Source organism: Aptenodytes forsteri, unplaced genomic scaffold, assembly GCF_000699145.1.
Source record: "Aptenodytes forsteri isolate BGI_AS27 unplaced genomic scaffold, ASM69914v1 Scaffold292, whole genome shotgun sequence".
Classification (NCBI taxonomy): Eukaryota; Metazoa; Chordata; class Aves; order Sphenisciformes; family Spheniscidae; genus Aptenodytes; species Aptenodytes forsteri.
Window position 1 is genome coordinate 1,260,774 of NW_008795435.1, and position 19,994 is coordinate 1,280,767.

The following is a 19,994-nucleotide window of genomic DNA, read 5'->3' on the forward strand; positions in this document are numbered from 1 at the left end:
CAGCTGCAGCTTCTGCATGCGATCTATGGGATGTGGGAGCCAACGGATCTCCATGAAAGCAAATCTGTGACTCTTTTAGTTTTCTCACTTAGCCCTGGCTGACAGTGATTATTAGTAAAAGCTTTTCTTTGTTTTTAGTTCTTGTTTCTCTCTGGATTTAACTACAAAGGTAGGACTTCAACAGGACCTCTGTGCTCAGGCTCATCGCATCTCTAGGAACTAAAGGAAAGGCTAGAGAGAAACCATTCAGTCATTCATTCAAAACTTATTTTTAAGGTGCATTCAAATGATAGTATTTTGAAATACTATTTCTGAGTTTCATTATTAAATGGCTTACTACAAGTATTCCTAACAGTAAATAATTCTAAAAATACTATGTGTTTCAGACGTCTATGAAACTGTATTTCTGGCAATCCATTAGGTGGGCTGACTATAGATTTTCATTTTTCTTCTTTCATTTAGGCAATATTCTTGCATCCTCTATAGACATTTCTGTCTTCTACTTTTAATCTGATGTTGCTAGCAGCTTGACACTCTTTCAGATACGATGCCAACCAAGTCAGGAATAGATGAAAGAACTGAAATCACAGTTATTTCTAATAAAAATGGAATATTCTTAGGGATTTTTTCAAAACAATGCTAATAATTTATGTAGCTAAATTGAAAGATTACTTTTCTTAAAAAAAATCCTGATGGCTAAAGCTAGAAGTTTATTGAATTAACTTGAGAGTCTTTGAAGTTTCATTACTATTAATGACGTGTTTGGAGATCAGGTAAAACCATGGATATCTTTTGTGTTGCTGTATTTGTCTGGGAGAGCTCTGATAGAATTTCCTCCTCAGCTAATCAGACAAGATATTTAACATAACATTATCATCTTTCCTTCTCCCAAAGACTCCTCTATAAAAAACAGTGAAAACAATACAATTTGATGCTCAGATTCTGCATCTTACTATGCCAGAGCAGAGTGACTTTGTCAGACACTGCAGTCTGCGTGTGTTCAACACACTGAATGATTCTGGATGGCAGATCTTTAGACCAAGCCACTCACATTTTTAAGTATGCACAGGACCTACAGGAACGCATTCCTGCTCTCGTCTAGGGATGCTAGGTGCGTGTGCAATAGAAGATCATAAAAGATGTTAAAAGAAGGACAGGACAAGTTCTTTAGTACTAAAACTGATAGCAGGAATGAAAAATCACAGATCACAGCTTCCGGGGAATCACTGCATTGTCTACTCCATCCCCCAGTATCTTCTCAGAGCCCACACCGTCATTTTGGGGGAACATGATCTTTATATGTATGAGAAGGGACTGCTGTCAGCAACTCATGCTACTTGTATAAAATGTCTTTCCAGTCAGAAAGGAGAAGTAGCAAAGATAAACTTGTTGATTCCTTCAACAGGAAATAAACTTCCAAGCCTACATGTGCAGCCTGCATCCCGTACATAACAGGGACTTGATGCAGAACTTGTTTGCCTTAATATACATAACGGAACAGCAGAAGAATTTTGATCAGGTTGAAATGGATTTCTTGAAAAATCATTTGCAAAATACTCTCATTTATATCAAAATCTGAAGCAGAAACAGAAGAGGACTTCCGAGCTTAACCACTTGCACCCTAGGCCAGGGTTGATTCAATACCTGCCGATCATATGAATTTCTTTCTCACTTAGTCTCTGTAATTTTTATAGGTCAGTCCATAAAACTGCTGAACTTAGATGACACTGAAGATCCTGAGATGACGATACCAATATAAAACGTGTTATTTCAACTTTCTAAAGGACAGTTGGAGAGGGAGGGATAGCACTCTTTTTTTTAACAATAGCTTTCTGGCTAGAGCACCAAAGAATCAAAAACCTGAGGCCCAGCTACTGCGTCTAACTGGTGTACATGATCTATGCAATAGAACAAGGTGCAGGGGTCTCTCCCCTAGAACTAGTGAGATGGTATATCCAAGCAGGCCTGTACTATGTGGAGATAGTAGCTTCTGTCCTTAAAGCCATATAGCTAGTAAACTAACAAGCGCCTTCCCTCAGCAGCCCAACATGAAATAAGAGGTAGCATGGGAATGTCCCCCCATGTCTCAGTGCATGATATAGGAGCGCCAGAATCTTTGTATATGAGCCTCAGTTCCTTGTAAGAGCTAGGGAAAGAAATGTCCTAAAGGGGAAATAAAAGAGAAACCGAACTCTCATACGTTTCCTAAGGAACTAAACTCATAGATTTCTTTATCTGATCATCACACTTTTTTCCATTTAAAAACTGGTCATTAATCATTTGCTTTCAGGTAATTTTGGGAGAAAACTGCAGTTTTGCCTCTAGAGAAGACAAAAGCTCATGATTCTTTTATTGGTCTCCTCATATTTTTCTGAAATTTGAGCTCTTGCAGGTTCAAATAAGTGGCTACATAGTTGGCTACACATCAGAATTTATTTTGATTTTATGTTTTTTTTCCAGACTGGTTTTGGCTACACATCACTGAGATATCATCCTGATACTTATGCAACCAAATACATTTTGGCTTCCAAACAAAGAGCCCTCTGAAGCACACACTTAGAAATCAAATCTTAAACTTTGGTTGAGAGAAAGCTAACATCAATCTTTGTCATTGTCTCAGGAGGAATTCCTAGCTACTTTCCAGCAAACTTCAAGGAAAAACTGTATTGTAGTTAGAATTAGTGGGGAGAGGTTGGACCATACATGTTTTTTCCTTTGTAAGATGTAGAAAACAGAGCGGGGTACATGTACAATAATGCAAGGAGCAATTGCAATAAATGCATTAAGCTCCCCAGCAGAGAAATAACATTTCCTGAAAAATGAATAATATAACATAAAATAATAAGCCTATATCTAAATTCATACAGATGCAGTAGTCTAGACAAATAGTTCATGTATTTTTTTTCTCAGAGGAAATAAATACATTCAACAGCATGGTTTTCTTATGTAACACAAAGTCTATTCTCTTAACAATGGTATAGCAAAAAGGATGGGCTCCACAGAAAAGTATATGCCATTTCTATCCCCTTTAAAATGGTACTTCAACTGGACAGCGGTAATTATCAGTAATAATTTATTGTTTCCTCAAGGCAGTAATTGAAATGTAAGAACTGTCTCTTTTTCCAGGTTTGTCCTCAATTGTGCAGGCAGCTTCTGCTAGCATTATCAATCAGATAGCAGGGACTTTGCACAGAGCAAGCAATCAAGACAAAAAAAGCACATGTTATTGCCAGCATCCTTCCATAAGTTCTCTTCTGTAATCTGGCAACTGAAAAATTACATGTCTTTTTCTTGAACAAGTAACTGCCGAGTTCAGTACTGTTGCTCTACACTGAGCCATTGCTGTAGAAGAGGTAAAGATAATGATACCTCTTAACTCCAAAAGGTTTCCTGGAATAAATCTCACAAAATCCCCACTGTTCTGCCTTCACACAGTGTGTGTTCACATGGTTCTCCTCTCATTGCAGCATCTGAGCACTTACCATAGAGAATTAGAGTTTAGGCACTCTTCCCGCTGTTCAGCTGTACACCGCGGTGTATCTGGTAAACATGAACTATCACAACCCTTTTCTGTCATCCTAACGCATATATTATCAGCTGCCACGCCTGTTAGCACCTTACTGAAGGTGCTCCCTTTTAATTTTTTCAGTATTTTTTAATTCTGCTACAGACATAAAGCTCATGAAAGTGATCCAGTACCCTGGTTTGGAGAATTACTCCCATCTGTAGTGGGATTTCTTCCTTGTCACTTTACTGTTTTGTCATACTTACAAGCTGCAAGGCTACAGCAATTCATCTACTTAAAAACACAGGTCTTCTTTAGGGAAGCAAAATTAGTAAAATTGTATATTAAAACATGTTACTAAGACTATATTCAACAATAAAGAGCTTAAATTTCTTCAACATCTTCTCCAAATGCTCGGTTAACCTCTATAATTTATCGGAGAGGGATGAAAACAGAGAGTTCTTAGAGATACACCTTTCTTGTGTTGTCTGTAAACAGTTACTCAAAGAACCTCCTTTGAGCGAGCTCCTCCCTATCCCATCCTATCCTATCCTATCCTGATTGCTGTTTACCTGCCCTCACTTCGTATGTGTGAGCACTGAAAGAAGACACTACATAATTTCCTTCATTTCTCCTTTAAACAGTAAGGATTTTTTAAATATTAGTTCTATCATATAATTCAATCAGCACAGTCAAGACTTCAGCTTTAAATAAAACCTCCTTGGTATGAGCTCTCAAAAGCGCAATGGAAAATCTTCCCAAATTTTTAAAGAATAATTGGTTACTTTATACATTTTAGCATCAAAACAAACATTGGTTTTTCCTCAGCAATAGAGACTATAAACCTGATACATCATCATAAATAAATGATCACATTGGGTAAAGGGATGCTGGGACTGCACCTTTTGAGTATTTTCCAAACTTTTGAAATAAATTACTTTTTATTCCATCCTAACCTGTGGGAAAAAACAGCATGATTGAAAACTGAAAATGCAGTGGGTGTTGAACTATATAATAACAGTGTGTGAAGATGTTATCTAAGTAAATTGAGTTAATGCTGATGACAATGGTTGTCTTTTAAACCGAAAGATTCTCTTTCTATCGCTGAAGAAGTGAAAGTAAATAAATCAGTTAATGTTTCTTACTATTGTAATTTTTGTTACTTATTAAAAAAGTTCATAATTTTTTTTGTTCAGCTTTCTTCCCAGAGATAACAGTATCCTTACCGTGCAAGGAGTTTGCATCCAAGGTTCTCCATCTATCTGCATAGGCAGAGACTTGCTGGTCCTAAAGGGATATATTTCATGGTATAAGAAAAAGTAACTAGACAAAATTGATAAATATATTTATTAAGGAGGAATATATGTGATGGCACACACATATAATCCTGATTTACCCATAAGCTTCCATGTAATCTCCAGTATGACCCAACATGCTTACAAAAATAACCTAGTCACTTAGTAGGCTTAGTCTGATTTTCAACACACAAAGCAAAAACATTGCAAACGTTCACACATCTTGCTAGTAATACGCTACTCCCTCATGGGAGAACAGTCTGTAATTTGTGAAATAAAGAGTGAATTACGCAAGAACTTCAGGAATAAACCTTATTAACTGAAAAGACAAAGGAACCTCTGCTATTTTTTATAATTTAGACTGACTACTATAAAGGAAATAAGAAGTAAATTTTATCTCTATCATCACCATTTATTAGAACCGTAAAAGATGTTTTTACGCTTCTGTCTAAATCTGGGTTAGACAGAGCACGCACAGAACATGACAGTTGTACTATATTCAGAGGCTTTAACGTACCATGTTATAAATTTAAATTGTTAGTAAAGGGGCACTGATTTTAACATAAAGCTACAGCCAGCGTTCCCTGTCTAGTTTTGGATACCACATTAAGAAAAGTATAGACAAATGAGAAAGAAAAAAAAAAAAAAAAAAATCTTTTTGGATCTTTTCCAACCCTATATTTCTGCATTGTAATAGTTTGCATACAAGACTATTAGAAATAACATGGAGTAGATAAATCTGATAATGGAAAAATGAGTCAACTGAGCACTCATGTTGGTCAATGGAAATTCTGGCTTGGACGTTATTTGAAAACGACTAACAGTTCATGGGATTATCCACTGTTATCTATGGCCATAAGTGGGGGAAGGGAAGAAAGTTCAATGAGCTCTCACTTTATAGGTTTGGAAGGGCTCTGAATATTTTGCAGTTGTGGTCCTGCTGATGTGGGATTATAAAAATTATCTCTTGGTATCCAGAGAAGGTTGGAATGCTTCTGTGATCTTATTTCTCTTCCTCATTCACATGAGAGAGTACTATTGAAGTCAACATCACCCAGTCCTTGAGGAGAATCTCAAAAATATGCCAGGCACTTTGGCAAATCCTACTTATTTTCTTAAAGTTTTTATTGCTGTTCTTCTGTTTTATGCTCATTTGAGGCTTTTGGGGCTTATAATTGTATAGCTTATGATTTTATTAAGATTTTGGAAAATTCTTCACTGAGGAAGAGTTGACCATCTCTCTCTTTTCCAGTCCTTATCTAATCCAAAAGTTAGAATAATTATTTCCTCCTTGAGTCCTAATCCAAGTTTCCTCTATTGTGAATGTTCTGGTCACTTTTAGCATAGTAAATGATAAAACACAACTAAATTAGCATGCTCTACCATTAGCAGCTTACACATACCAACACATTTATTAATAGTGACTTGTCAGTGTTCAGTAAATAACAAATAAATTAAAAATGGAGCACTTTCACTTCTACAGATCAAAAAAGTGCTTTCCAAATACTAATTACATGCTACTATTGCCTGGTAAGGTATGCATTATAAATGGGTTAAAACATGTCAAAGTAATGGTAAATGACTTTTTGCTCAAAATTGCATGGAGTATATGTCAATAATAAACCCCAAGATGTTCATGCCTTACTCCTTCTGCTCCAGCTGCTTGACAATATTTCTTCATAGGATGAAATGACAGTTGAATACAACATGTGAAGACTGAATGTAAACACCCTTTTTCTAGTTTTTTGACACATTTATAGGAAGGAAGATGTGTGGGCGTAGAATATGGATGGAATAGATATATTTCATATATAAAAATGATACTTTCACAAGCAATAAGTACAGTAATTATGACTATTAAACTACCAAAGAAAGTGAACTGATAATATATGAAACTTTACTGTTTCATTACAACAGTGCAGTTGCAAATTAAAGCTGCTGATACCTGATGACAACAGATGAGCACTGAGCAAGCCGTCTTCCAGCACTTTTCAGTCCTGTGTATATCTGCCCCATCTCCATGGCTCCTTCCAGACCAACCACTTCCATAAGCTGGTCACTTAGATCTGCAAAAGTTGAAAAAACACATTTTATCTAGACAGCATTTGACAGTGGTCATCCTGACTAGCAAGAATTGTCAAAAGACCAGCTGATAATAAAAGATGTGGAGAACAGAAGTGGCAAAAACTATGATTCCTACAAAGTGATTGCAGCTTTAAGATTGGACACATCTGGGCCTGTTGTCACACCATTCTAAAATATCCCAACCAAAATGATTCTAAAGTACAATAATAATCTCAATGGTATATTTTAATACATACACACTGAACAAATAATCTTATTATATAAGAAAATAGGAGAGACTCCTTCATTTAGGTTACCTGACACTCATAGGATGAGATGATTGCCGTTTAGAAATTTATGCTGTCCATTGTTTCAACAGATATGTAAAATCTGGTAAAGGGAAAGTCAGTGCTCCAGATCCAGATCGGATTCTGTTCTATACAATCTTTTCCAGATGATATGTGCAACTCTAATTCAGCTTTTGTGTGCGTGCATTATTATAGTCTTTAATTGTGAGACCACATATTATTTTTTACATTGGGTCTTTTTGTCTCAATTAGTGCACAGATTCAATGCAAAAAGGGCAGAAAAAAGTCCTTATATCAGCAACTATTCATCTAGTTTTCCTGAACTTTGTAGTGCTTGTTTGCACCCAGTTACACATTTTTGTTTCACACTGCTTTTTGATTACATAGCATTTTGGCATTAAACTTCAAAAATATTTAAATAAATACTGTCTCTGGTAAAATAAATATTAGTTTGCTTGATTTCAAGGAGCAAGGACAAATTCTGTATAGAATTGCAGATACAAACAGAGATACAACCAGAAACCTAAGCAGTAATATAACAGTCTGGTTTGAGAAGCAACCAAGCAAGGTAATGAAATATCATCCAGAATCAACTAGGGCGTCTTGTATGAACTGTTTTCTATGTTCCTGTTTAAATACATGTTGCCAAGAGCAGATGGACAAGAAAAAGAAACACTTTTTTTTAGCTGTATATTATGTGTGTTTTATAGATTGGCTGTTAATATCCAAGTTTCCAAAAGGTACGCTATTAGGTGAAGCACAGCAATGAGCTAAAATGTAAGAGCCTCTCATCACATTGAAAAAACAAAGAAAGGAGAGCACATTACTCTTTGTATATTTTAAACCCTTCAACCTCTAATGAAGGTAGAATTTCATGCTAATTATCATATCTATGAGGCTAATCCAAAGTTTCAAAGGGAGTCTTTTCTGTTCACTTCTTTGGGCTTTGAATGAAGGTAATTAACTGAAAGAAGTACTGTGATAAGGGGGAAAAAAAAAGTGTTAAAAGCAAATAGGATTTGTGGTCTGGATTATTCTGCTTCTAACCAGAAAATCTGATACTATCCAAAGCCTTAATTTTTCTTCTTATAATTTCTTAATATTCTTTGCTATTTTCATTTTCTCATCACAGTGAAATCAGTTCCGTATAATATTAATGAAGCAAAAATAAACCCTATTCTTTCCTATTAAGGAAAAACAATAAGATGGACAAAAGATTAAAATACACAATATGATTAATTTTAACTATACATTTTTATAGTTTGCATCCCTGTAACACACGTAAACCCAATTTTGTATGTCTGGCTTTCTGCTAAATTGTTTTTCTGTTAAAATGTTTTCCTTAAGTTACTCACTTCTAAACTTAACTCAGATTTAAACAAACTCTGCTTTTCTCGATAGCCATAGGGATTTACATGGGAGAGTCCTACTCATTTGCAAAAGCTATTATATTATAAAAGCACACAGAATTTTATAGATGTACTAAATCGTTAAAATGTTTCCAGCCAAAGAAAATATCAAATTCCTATTCACTGGGTTATTAGAAAATTATTATTTTTTAAACGGGAGAATAATTAAGAACAGATTTTTATTACTGACAGCTCAGGCAACATATGCAAGATTCAGAATAGTGACATTTGCAGTGATATAATTTTGATGCATCATTTTTCAATAGCTGTGAGATTAGTGCCAGTAACAGCAGGTAACTAAGGGCCAAATCCTGCCCTTTGATCTATACCACACATCTCAAAAAATGTGGTATATTAAACATTGGGAGATGAAACTGAACAATACTCTTATCTACCAAAAAAGTGAAGCCTTTTCAAAAACTTCACATTTGCAGTGGCACATTCCCAAAGTGGGGTTATTTTAGGCCAAATATGAATATTTTTAGAATCAATCTTAAATTAGACATAACCTTCCTTCAGAAGCAGTAAAAACTAAAGCAAATGTAACATGCAATTATCGACTTAGGGTTAGTCCGCGCTCCTGCCCTTGCTAATACATTCGATGTGATGGTTTTGCATAGTCATATCCGTTTCAACAAATCCCTGAGCTGTATTGACTTTGATAACAACTCAGAGTGAGCAAAAGTGGAAAAAGGAGCGTGTATATTTTAGTCCCATTCTTCAAAGATGTTACATGGCATAGGTACACTGGTTGAATATAAAGGGTCAAGACAGCAATGAATGGATTACATTTGTTCTTAAAAGGTCCCCACCAAAGACTCTGAAAGAGACTAAGCTCTATTCAAAGAGATCAGGTCTTCCATTAAATTAAAAGTTAGGAAAGGGGAAGTCATTCTTCATTCTGGCAGTAGGTTATCACTGATTTCTCAAAAAGATCTGTGCTGGCCTCCATACTGCTCAACATATTCCCCTAAATAATCTGGAAACAGAAGTAGATAGTGAGTTACTGAGGTTTCAATGAAGTAAAGACAAAAGCCAATTATAAAAAAAGTTTTGGTATTTTACAGTACTGAGTAATGGGGCAATACAAAGGCAGAAAATTCAATACATGCAACTTAATGCCCATGAGGGGAAACAGAGCTAACTACATATATGTAGACTGTTATATGCATATATATTACATTTGAAAATAAATATGGTGTGTGTCTGTGTGTATATGTCCATATATACATGTATATTTATTTTGCTGGGCTACAATTAATACTGTCATTCAGGAATTAGGATTATGGAGTTACTGTGGCTACTTCTATGAAAATATCAGCTCAGTGCTCAATAGTGATCAAATATCATCAAATGTTATGATTGGTACATCCATACATTATGGGAGTTTGTAGTTCCGCCCCACTCAGCAATGCACAGGAAGATATAAAATAACTGGAAATGACAGAGCAACAAACACAGTAACAAATGTGGAACAGCTTTTGTATGAAAATAAATTAGACTAGGACTCTTCAGGAAGTAAGGAGATGAATAGAGGAAAGATAATATAAGCAGAGAAAATAATGAGTGTCATGGAGTAGGTGAAGACAGTACTGTAATTCAGTATTTCTCAAAATGCAAGAATTAAGGAGTTTCATAGCACTTCTAGAACAAGCAGGAAATCCTTTTTATGTAATATGTTGTTATACCATGATACCATACTAGATTTCAAAATTTCCTAAATCACAAATTGATACATATTTGGTGGGGTATCTTAATGGAAGAATCACTGTAAGTTTGCCCTCATACTTTATTTCTAATCATGCAATACAGGTTGGTGTTAGAGGTCAGATACTGAGCTACACGAACTTGTGGGTTGACTTAGTATCACTGTTCATGTTGTCTTCTTATACATCTTATAAATTGTAGACCAGAATAATGAATGCTGCTGTTCACTCAACACTTAAAACAGCTTATAATGTGGACTTTTCCATGACATGTAACCCAACTGTGCCTGAGACCTAATTCATCAAGTCACTTCTCTTAGATCCTCAAATTATATTCTCAAGTTACACAGTCGTGTGTGCATCTGTGTGTGTCTCTACCGACTATAGAGCAAAAAAAGTATCTCTTTTTAGGCATGTTGTATTTCTTCTGCGTTCTACAGATTTTATTCTAAAGAGAAAATAATTAATTGGCGACTGTACCGATAAAATTCTCCAAAGCATGCTTCACCTATTATAACCAGTTTTAGGAGGTTTAGGTTTAGGGAACTGAAGGTTAGATTTTCCAAAAGAATTTAGCAGCTAACAGCTAACAACAGCAACTACCAGATACTGAGCAGCTTTTCGATCTAACCAGGTCATTTAGTTGCCTAAATGAGAGCTGAAGTCTCATAGGTAAGCTATCATGGAGAGCATCTCAGTGCATTAGGAAAGTGTTTTTTGACTGGTGCTTTGGGGTTCTTAAGTCCGTTTGTTCTACTTTGAGCTCTGTGAAAGAGCTGAAGGCTCTGGCTTGTTTTCTATGTGAATGAGCCATTAGAGTGTGTGGGAATGTTTTCACAGCACCATGCCTCTCCTGCCCTCTTCCACAAACCAAAGTACTTCACGTGTCTCCTCACATTAGCCCGGTCAGTAAACAAAGCCAGCTCTCCCAGGGGAGCGCTGCTGTCAGCAGATGGTGACTAGCATGCAGAGGGGCATCTGACCCCTTGCACTCATTCCTGATGAGGAGATAAAGTCGCTAGGGAGAGGACTGTCCATTCCTTCCCATCAGGCAGCAGGAGAAAGAGAAGTCCAAACAAAAACTTGCACAAGTGGCAGACAAAACACTGTATGTGAATATAAGCCCTTTATAGCACTTCCCCAAGGCATGAAGAAACACACTTGTAGACTTTAAAGTTTCCCAGTGAAGAATTTACGTTATCCATTAGCTTGGCATTAGCTGAACGCTTCAATATGCAAAGTGAACACACAAGAGAAAAACACATTTGGAATTCATCTATGAAGATAAAGCAAGGAAAGCAAAACGGGGTAGGGGGTGGGAAGAAGCATGGTGTGATTAGAAATACTGATTTACATAGAGAACTTTCCCTCTGTAATGGAACTGGGTTTGATATCCAATTTATCTTTGCAATACATAAATATTGCTGTCCTGGCAAGAGATTGAATGACTCTATTATAACTTGGGGTTACTGCACTCACTCAGGCACATTTGCATAAAAACACTGTTGGTCAGTGGTAAATCTGTCTCTGGCAGCAGTTTGTCTTCGAAGAGAAGGGGCTCCATGGCTTACTAAATATAATCAAACCCTAGTAATCATCACGCTGGAAATTTTTTGGTTCCAGTTAAAATACTGGATAAGAATTTGAAAACTGGTATGATGCCAGAGGATCCTTGAAAAACTCCTGAGCTCAATGCTCTGCACCACATGAATGCTTCAGTATCTCCCTAGAACACGGCATGTATTAAATCTACAGTTACCCATTATGCAGGAATGTGGGGTCGCTTCCATATGCAGGGATAGGGACTGCTGTTGTATAAAATGCTAAAAATGTGTTTAATGTCACAGTATTCGCCCGATTTCAAATGAACGGCTTTTTCTAGATTCCCGGCTACAAGACATCAGTAAATCAAGAGCAATCTGTACATCCTGTTTTTTGTTATGCTTTGCTTTAGAGAAGCTACCTGAAGCTACCTGAGGTATATGCCTCAACGTTTATAATTGTTTATATCTGAGTTGTACCTGGAGGTCCAGATGATGTCAAGGCTCTGTTTTGTTACTGATTCACAGACATATAACAAAAGACAGCTCTTGTCTCCAAGAATTTATAATATAGACAAATAAAACAGACAAAGCATCGGGGAAAAATAATACTATTATGTCCATTTTACAAAGTGAAAATTATACACAGACAAGTTTAGGTCATGCAAAAGGTTTGTTCTCATACACAGCTGGATATATTGTGTGTAGACCTACAAGAGCCATATTATTATTTCTATCACGTAAAGTTAAGCACATGAGTTTGCAGAACTGACCTGGCCAAGATCACATGTGAAGTTTGTGGCAGACAGGAAATAAATCAGCAACTCCTGAATTTTAACCCTCTGCTTTAAAAGTCTATTTTCCCTCTTAATATTGACTTCGAGGATATATATCAAGTCCTACATCTATAGTATTTGACCCACTTTTGAGTATTTTGCATCATTGAGTTTGCTCGTGAACATTAAAAATCTCAGGTGGCTCCATACATCTATTTCATGCCAGTACTGATTCTCAGCTCAAGTCTTGACTTCATATTTTTTTCCTGTTTTTAAAACAAAACAAAACAAGCTAAGCCTGCCTCTTAGTGTGAAGAAAGGAAGATATATCTTTTTCACCCTGGTTAGAAATTCAGATACGGTGATAATAAATTAAGCAGGTATTTTATATATATAAACACACAATAAGGCACACACATTTTATACCTATGTGGACATACACACACGTGATACATACCCATATTTATGCATATGTGAGAAATTCAGTACATTTTTGCTCTACCATCTGAATTGATGATGCACTAAATAGCTTTAATGGGGTAAGAATGCAAGGATGCTATTTTTGACACTTAAAATGAATGCAATCAATAAAATCCTGTCTCTGCTGAATTCAGTGGCAAAACTCTTACTGACTTCAGTAGGGCCCAGATTTCACCCAGCATCTTGGGTCTTGCATCAGTCTAGCACAGAGACTTCATCCTTAGATGGAATCATTTAACAGATACAGCTCAGCCTACTACTGTGTAATGGATTTTTTGTGTGTATATAATAATCTCCTGACTCTCATTTCTCATTGAATGACAAGTTTCCCAAAAAAATAGGAGGGCAAACAAGGAAGAATCAGTCCTTATAATTAACTATTTTATGAAACTTTTTAAAGTGCACAGAAGGCCTTTGTAAAACTTTTCCTTAAGTGAACTTTTTTTTTCCAGCTTACCAGGGGGAAGGAGAGGAGAGTTCTTAATAGAAACGTTTTTGATTAATAGTAAAAGAAGAAAAATAAAAAAAACCCCCACAACCCACCCCAGAGCATTCAAATTAAATCACTTCCACCCAAAAACTACTCCCAAATACCAATGTTCAGATGTTCAACATTTGAAAAAGAGGTTTCATCTTCCAGTTTGAGAGATCATTATGGATCAGTCTTTTATTGTAAAGCTTGGCAGACAAAATGTATTTTTTTTTATAGATTTATTCTTTTAATAGTTTGAGGTACAATTGCATTGAACATGCTGCTGCACCAAAAAGCCCCCTATTATTTTAATCTGTATTCTTTTAAAAGTTATTTGTTCAAAAGGATTTCACTGTGTTACCCCCACAACCCACCCCAGAGCATTCAAATTAAATCACTTCCACCCAAAAACTACTCCCAAATACCAATGTTCAGATGTTCAACATTTGAAACAAGAGGTTTCATCTTCCAGTTTGAGAGATCATTATGGATCAGTCTTTTATGGTAAAGCTTGGCAGACAAAATGTATTTTTTTTTATAGATTTATTCTTTTAATAGTTTGAGGTACAATTGCATTGAACATGCTGCTGCACCAAAAAGCCCCCTATTATTTTAATCTGTATTCTTTTAAAAGTTATTTGTTCAAAAGGATTTCACTGTGTTACTCTTATACCCCCTTCATCCAACAGAACAAAAGCCGTTCTATGAAAGGAGTCTAAACTTGGACAAACCGTAAAAAAAAAAAGCAAAGTTCCTCTCTGTTTTTATCAAATTTGATTGCTGCAGCTGTTCCCAGTTTCTGTATTTTAAAAATAGCCTTATTCAGTGCCTTGTTGGCTAAAGGCCAGAGTACCATTAGAACATGCTGTACGGAAAACCTCTATTCAGTTACAGATACAGAAATATATTTAAGATCAGTGGGGGTCATCTGCAGCAAACACTTGTATGGGGGAAAATGGAATTTTAATGTGCTTGGACTGCTCACCACTTTTAACAGATATTTAAGAACTTCAAACCGGATATCTTTCTATTTGTATTGGTACTATCATATTACTGAGCATCAGGTACAATACAATATGAACAAGTCAAGATCATTTCAACTAACAGAAATAGATCTAATTCTCAAATTACTCCTTAGTAGTTCTGGCATTCACTTTAAATGGCTCCTAGTAATATTGGATATTTGATTAGCCTATAAAAATGCCACAGCCTAGAAAAGAAAAATACAGTAATATTGATGGAAATGTAGAAATCTGATCAATTAAAACCAGCTTTGATTTGTACATTTCTAAGAGGACTAGCACTAACAGGGGATAAATGTTCCCTTTCTGCAGGGTAGCAAACTCTAATAATGGCATTATCGCTATATTTATCCACCAAAAAGGTTTTTAGTTATCCGCCAGAAAGAAATCTTCATTCCATTTACATGAGTATTAAAACTCTTTTTGATTAAAGTGGTAGTGATTTTGGTCCAGGAGCTCAGAAACCTCCCAAAGATGATCTTCATTTCTCTTTCTCTTCACGAGGACCAATTCCATTTGCTTCCTCTACCATGCTAGTATTCCATGGTGTTTGGAGACCACAGTAGGCAGAACAGATACTGGTTTGAACAGCAGCAATTTTTAGTTATTAACCAAGAGCCTAACCCCAGGAAAGTATTCTGAAAATCAACGAGATGTATCATAGATCACTTTTAGCCATTTCTGATGGTCTAGAATGCCTGCATTAAAGTATTCGAGGTTATGTATTTCTACTGCAGCTGGGGGAGGAGTCTTCAGCATGGCAGAGATATCCAAGGTCGTTATTTGGATAGGTACTAACAGGAAAGAAAACACAGCAGTGATGACATCAATATAGTCTATATGAGCTTGCTGAGTCTCCAAGCTGGTTGGCCTCCTAAGTTTCTGTGCCCTCACTCTCTCAGTACCTGGGTTAATTTAATTAAATAAATGCTACAATCACACTTTGGATTCCAGTTTCAATTACAAACGTTCACACCTTCTCTTTGTACAGAAGGAGCATCAGGCAATTGAATGAAGTCAAATCCAGTGAACTCTGGGGCAGGTATTTGTATCATCTAAGTAAATCAGACAATCTTCCTACACTTCCTGCAGCCAGTGAGGGTAAGGAAGCTTTGATTTAGTTCCCCACTAAACTAAATGTGTTTGGTGTTGTCCGAGGTGGCCTAGGATTTCCAGGACATTCACAAAGGACTAACAAGCCTGACACAGGAGCAACAGAAGAAGCAGATGAAAGGATGGTATCTTGAGAGGAACTCTAATGGTGTTAGGAACTTATATATGGAGAGCTGAAGAAAGCTCAGAGTTTTCTCCAGGCAGTGATTCAGAGGAAGAGTCTAAGAAGTCTGGTTTTCTGGAGTAGCATGTTTTTCTCTCTGTTATCACCAAGAGGAATCTTGGGAGACAAGCTAGCGTGCTTGGTCAACTTAGCAGTGTGTCTAAAGCTAACTTTCTGCTAAATCTACCACCCCAACATTACCACGTGTGTTGGCTCCTTTGTGGAGGCTAAGGCCTGCAGAAGTGATACATCCTCTACTTACTCATTGTTTGATGGGACACAAGTGTACTTGCTACCTCCAGGACTAAGCTCCAAGTATGCGAGCAGATTTTCCCAATGCTTACTTTCCTTGAATTTGTTCTGTTCTCATAATTTGCCATTGTGGGTTTTGGTCTCTGCTATCTAACCTAGTTACAAACAAGCAATTGCAGATATTTTTCTTCCTATCTGAACTACACGCATTGTTAAAAATTCAGTATTTTTTGTGCTATTAGTGGTTTACAAGAAGATAGTTCTGGGATATGCAGAAACATTTGTTACTGGAGAAACCAAAGGGGAAAGTTACCTCTAATAGTGCTGCAAGAAAAAGAAATGTCTGCTTTGATGTGCTTTACATGGAAAGACATTTCAAAGGATCACAAAGAAAGCAAAAATAAATTTCTTATTATACCTTTCAATATTTTAAGTATTGACTGACATCAAACCACTTTTCAATAGCTTTTCTCAACAGTTATTTACAAGACACATCAGAAAAGGTATTTCCATAACCATGATCAAGACAACTACAGAACAGTTCCAAATTTATTCTCAAGGACAAAAAGACCAGAGTCAGCTACAAGTATCACAGTAGTGAGTAATAACTCAAGTTATTTTTAGTGCTCTGGTCCTGAACAGTATCAAACAGAAAAAACAAACTTTATTTCATTCCAAACAAGAAAAGACAACTTACAAACAAAACTGGATCTAGCTAGAATTTATTTGGTTATGATGTGCTGCCACAAGTTGAAAGCCACAATCTTTTACTAAAAAATTATCTGAACGCACACTGTTCAGCTAAAATACCACTCACGATGTTTCAGGTATCGAAGAAATACAGAAGCAAAGTCCTTGCCCAGAGCTAACTCATCCTGAGATCCTGAGCTGAAAATCTATACTGAAATGTGGAGCCTTACTGAATTTATCTTTAGAGAGATTTGACATGGTAAAAAAAATATATCCTCATGGAGTTTAATGCAAAATAGGAGACAGAAAACTAAGGGAATGATTCTCATCTTATTTTCATTCTCATTTTTCACTCTCATTTTTATTCTGAATGATGGAGAGCAAGACAAAGGGCATAAGAAACAGATAAAGAGATCAGACTTGTATGAATACATGTGCATTTTAGTTGTTTTCAGACTGGACTATGCTAAACCCGAATATGGCAATCCTACTCTGAATAGTACTCATCACATCTGGAGTGTGTGTGAGTGATCTTTCTTCCTGAAAGAAGTTCTGCCATAATTCCTGACCAGCTATGTTCAGACAGTTCCAGAGGGTGGACAAGCCTCCTGGTTATTTACTGGCATTGTGATAGGGTGGCACTTCAGGAAAGGTTTTTTACTTTCCAACTTCACTAATTCATCTTCATTTATGTATCTTTGTTTAAATTCCTTTTCTAGGCATTGGGGCCAAAACTGAAATAGTACATATATAGGATTACTCTTTTTCAGTTCAGACACATGAACTTGAGAAGGTCCTGGGGTTAATTTAGTGCGTGGGATTCTAGATGGGCCATGATGGGACATGCTGTTGTGTTGTTTATGTTGTTAGTTCTATTGTATGTGCTATTTGCACAATATATGCCATATATTGTTTGCCAATACTTGTAGGGAGAGTTAATATCCTTCATCATGCCAACTGATACAGAGGGAAAAGACACCTTTCAGGCTGACAAGTCCTGCCTCCAGTCCAAAACAGACGGAGCAAACCTCAAATTGAATTCGAGTTTGGAGCAATCATTCTGGGTTTGTTTTCATTTTACTAATCAATGACACACTGGAAAGTGAGGGTGGGAGGGTTGCTTTTTGGTTACATATGGAAATTAATCTGGAAGGACAGAAGATTGTTCATTAATATTTTGGAATTTTCACCTTCCAGGTTACTTTAAACAAATGGCTATGAGACAAACTTTTAAAGGACCTTAATTTTGGTGTCTGCCTAACAAGTCATTTAAGCATGGGTATTCAGTGATATCAAATGGACTCCATGCATGTTTCAAGCATGACTGTTAAGTGCTCTGTTTATTCAGGCCTATCTCTATGGCAACTACTTTATAGTACATGATTTCAGAATGCTAATTATAAAGCAATATAAATAAGGTTGTGTACAACAAACAGGTTTGCATTTACATATTTGAGGCGTCTGAAAATTCAGCCTTACTTGTATAATATAATGTGTGATTGATTTTGAAAAATATTTTTCATCGTTGTAGTTCATGCATGGTAATAGTAGCTGAATTTTCTTTTCCATAACACTACTTTGCACTAGGATCAGCAGCACAAGGGGACTGCAATATACTATGGGAATTAAAGAAAGTAGAAGATGCAGGTGCACTAATAAATGGGTGGCCTTTGGATTACAGTATTTATGTGTGCTATGCCGAGTTAAACAGAAACCTAAATGTTACACATAAGTAGTGGTACAACAAGAACATCTGTGTTGGGGGACTGAACTGGCATGGCTAACACCTCCAGTGCCAGGTGCAAAGGAAATTTCAGTACAGCTTGAGTAATTTTGACTGCTAGCATCTGTATATATTGGATTATCTCTGCTCTTCCCTCCATGTTCCACTAGAATATTTGTATTATACATCTGGCTTTAGATTCTAGCATAGCGAAAGACAGGTTGTAATCCTTCCATTCCTGGATCTTAGCCTCATTTTTTTTTTTATTTGGTCTTGCTTTCCATAGAAGCATAAGGCCAGAGTTACTAGTATTTTCTAAATGTATGGTTAAAGAAAATGAGCATTTTTCCCTGGGAAAGAAAGAAACATTAAAAGGAAGAATCGTACCTTTGATCTATGTAAAGCTGATCAAAATGCCTGTAGAGAAAACTTTTCTTCTCTAAGATACTAAAGGTGGACTAAAACTTCACATTTCTCTGAGAATGTCCCCTCTTCTGAGAAATTCTAGATTTTCATGTAAAGTCACTTTTTAAAAATCAACCTTCAAAATAAAATGAAAATTTTCAGTTCAAGCTCAAGTGACATACCTGATTTATAGAAATATTGATGATATTTGGCAGAAGACTTAAAATACTTGAAAGAACAAGACAGCTGGCTGAAATGATTGCTAAAACCAGTCACTCGTTATGTACTCATTGAAGTCCAATCCTAATAATCTTTGAAATATGTGAAATTCCGGCAGAATCCATTGAGACCATGATCTACTGTATTAAGTGGCTCAGGCTCAATCTTATATTTCTTAATTAGGCAAAGATTTTAGGAATCAATTGTTGTATAAAGCTGAAAACTTACAAAAACTACCAGTGATCATGTTAGTTCAGGTGGAAGTCAATGGCCTGATCACCATTACCATGCATCAACGAAAGCTGCAGCTGTTCCCAAGAAAGGACTGGGAAGAGAAGGAAAAAAAAAACAAAACCAACAAACAACAACAACAAAAAACCAAACCAGAAATATGGAAATATAAGAATAGTGCTTGTATTCTGGCATAACAAAATCTACTCACGTTGGTGCACTGTTAACGTGTCTGAACCACAGCTCTCCATGTTTTATTTGTCCAGCACTTTTAACAAGACCTACATTTCTATTCAAGACAGGAAAAAAATGTCATCAATAGTACAACTGGACATATTGAGCTTTGAAGGAATTTCTTCAGAAATGTTTGTGGAAAACTATTTCTTTCTCTTGGCAATTTCAAATCACCTCCTTCCATCCCCAGCCACTGATTAAACCTCTTGAATATGTCTAATGAATAATTTAAAAAAGGAAAGGACAAATTATTTTAAGTCTACACTTCTCTGGGAATTGGGAGTTTGTTTCACCACATTGTAAATTATCTTTGCTAACTTCTAACAAGGTGCGACAAAAATGCAATAAATACAAATAAATCCACAGGGAAGAGACTCAAAAAACAT

The 19,994-nt window shown here is 36.2% G+C and overlaps 1 protein-coding gene across 1 annotated transcript in view; it reads right to left on the reverse strand.

Moving 5' to 3' along the window:
* The window catches only part of DGKB (diacylglycerol kinase beta), a 331,298-nt gene that overhangs the window by 5,317 nt on the left and 305,987 nt on the right, over positions 1-19,994 (reverse strand). Inside the window, exons 24-25 of the mRNA XM_009281041.1 lie at positions 6,746-6,866; positions 4,732-4,792 (exon numbers count right to left, since the gene is read on the reverse strand). Coding sequence (XP_009279316.1) covers positions 4,732-4,792; positions 6,746-6,866 — 182 coding nt within the window. The remainder of the gene's footprint in view (positions 1-4,731; positions 4,793-6,745; positions 6,867-19,994) is intronic.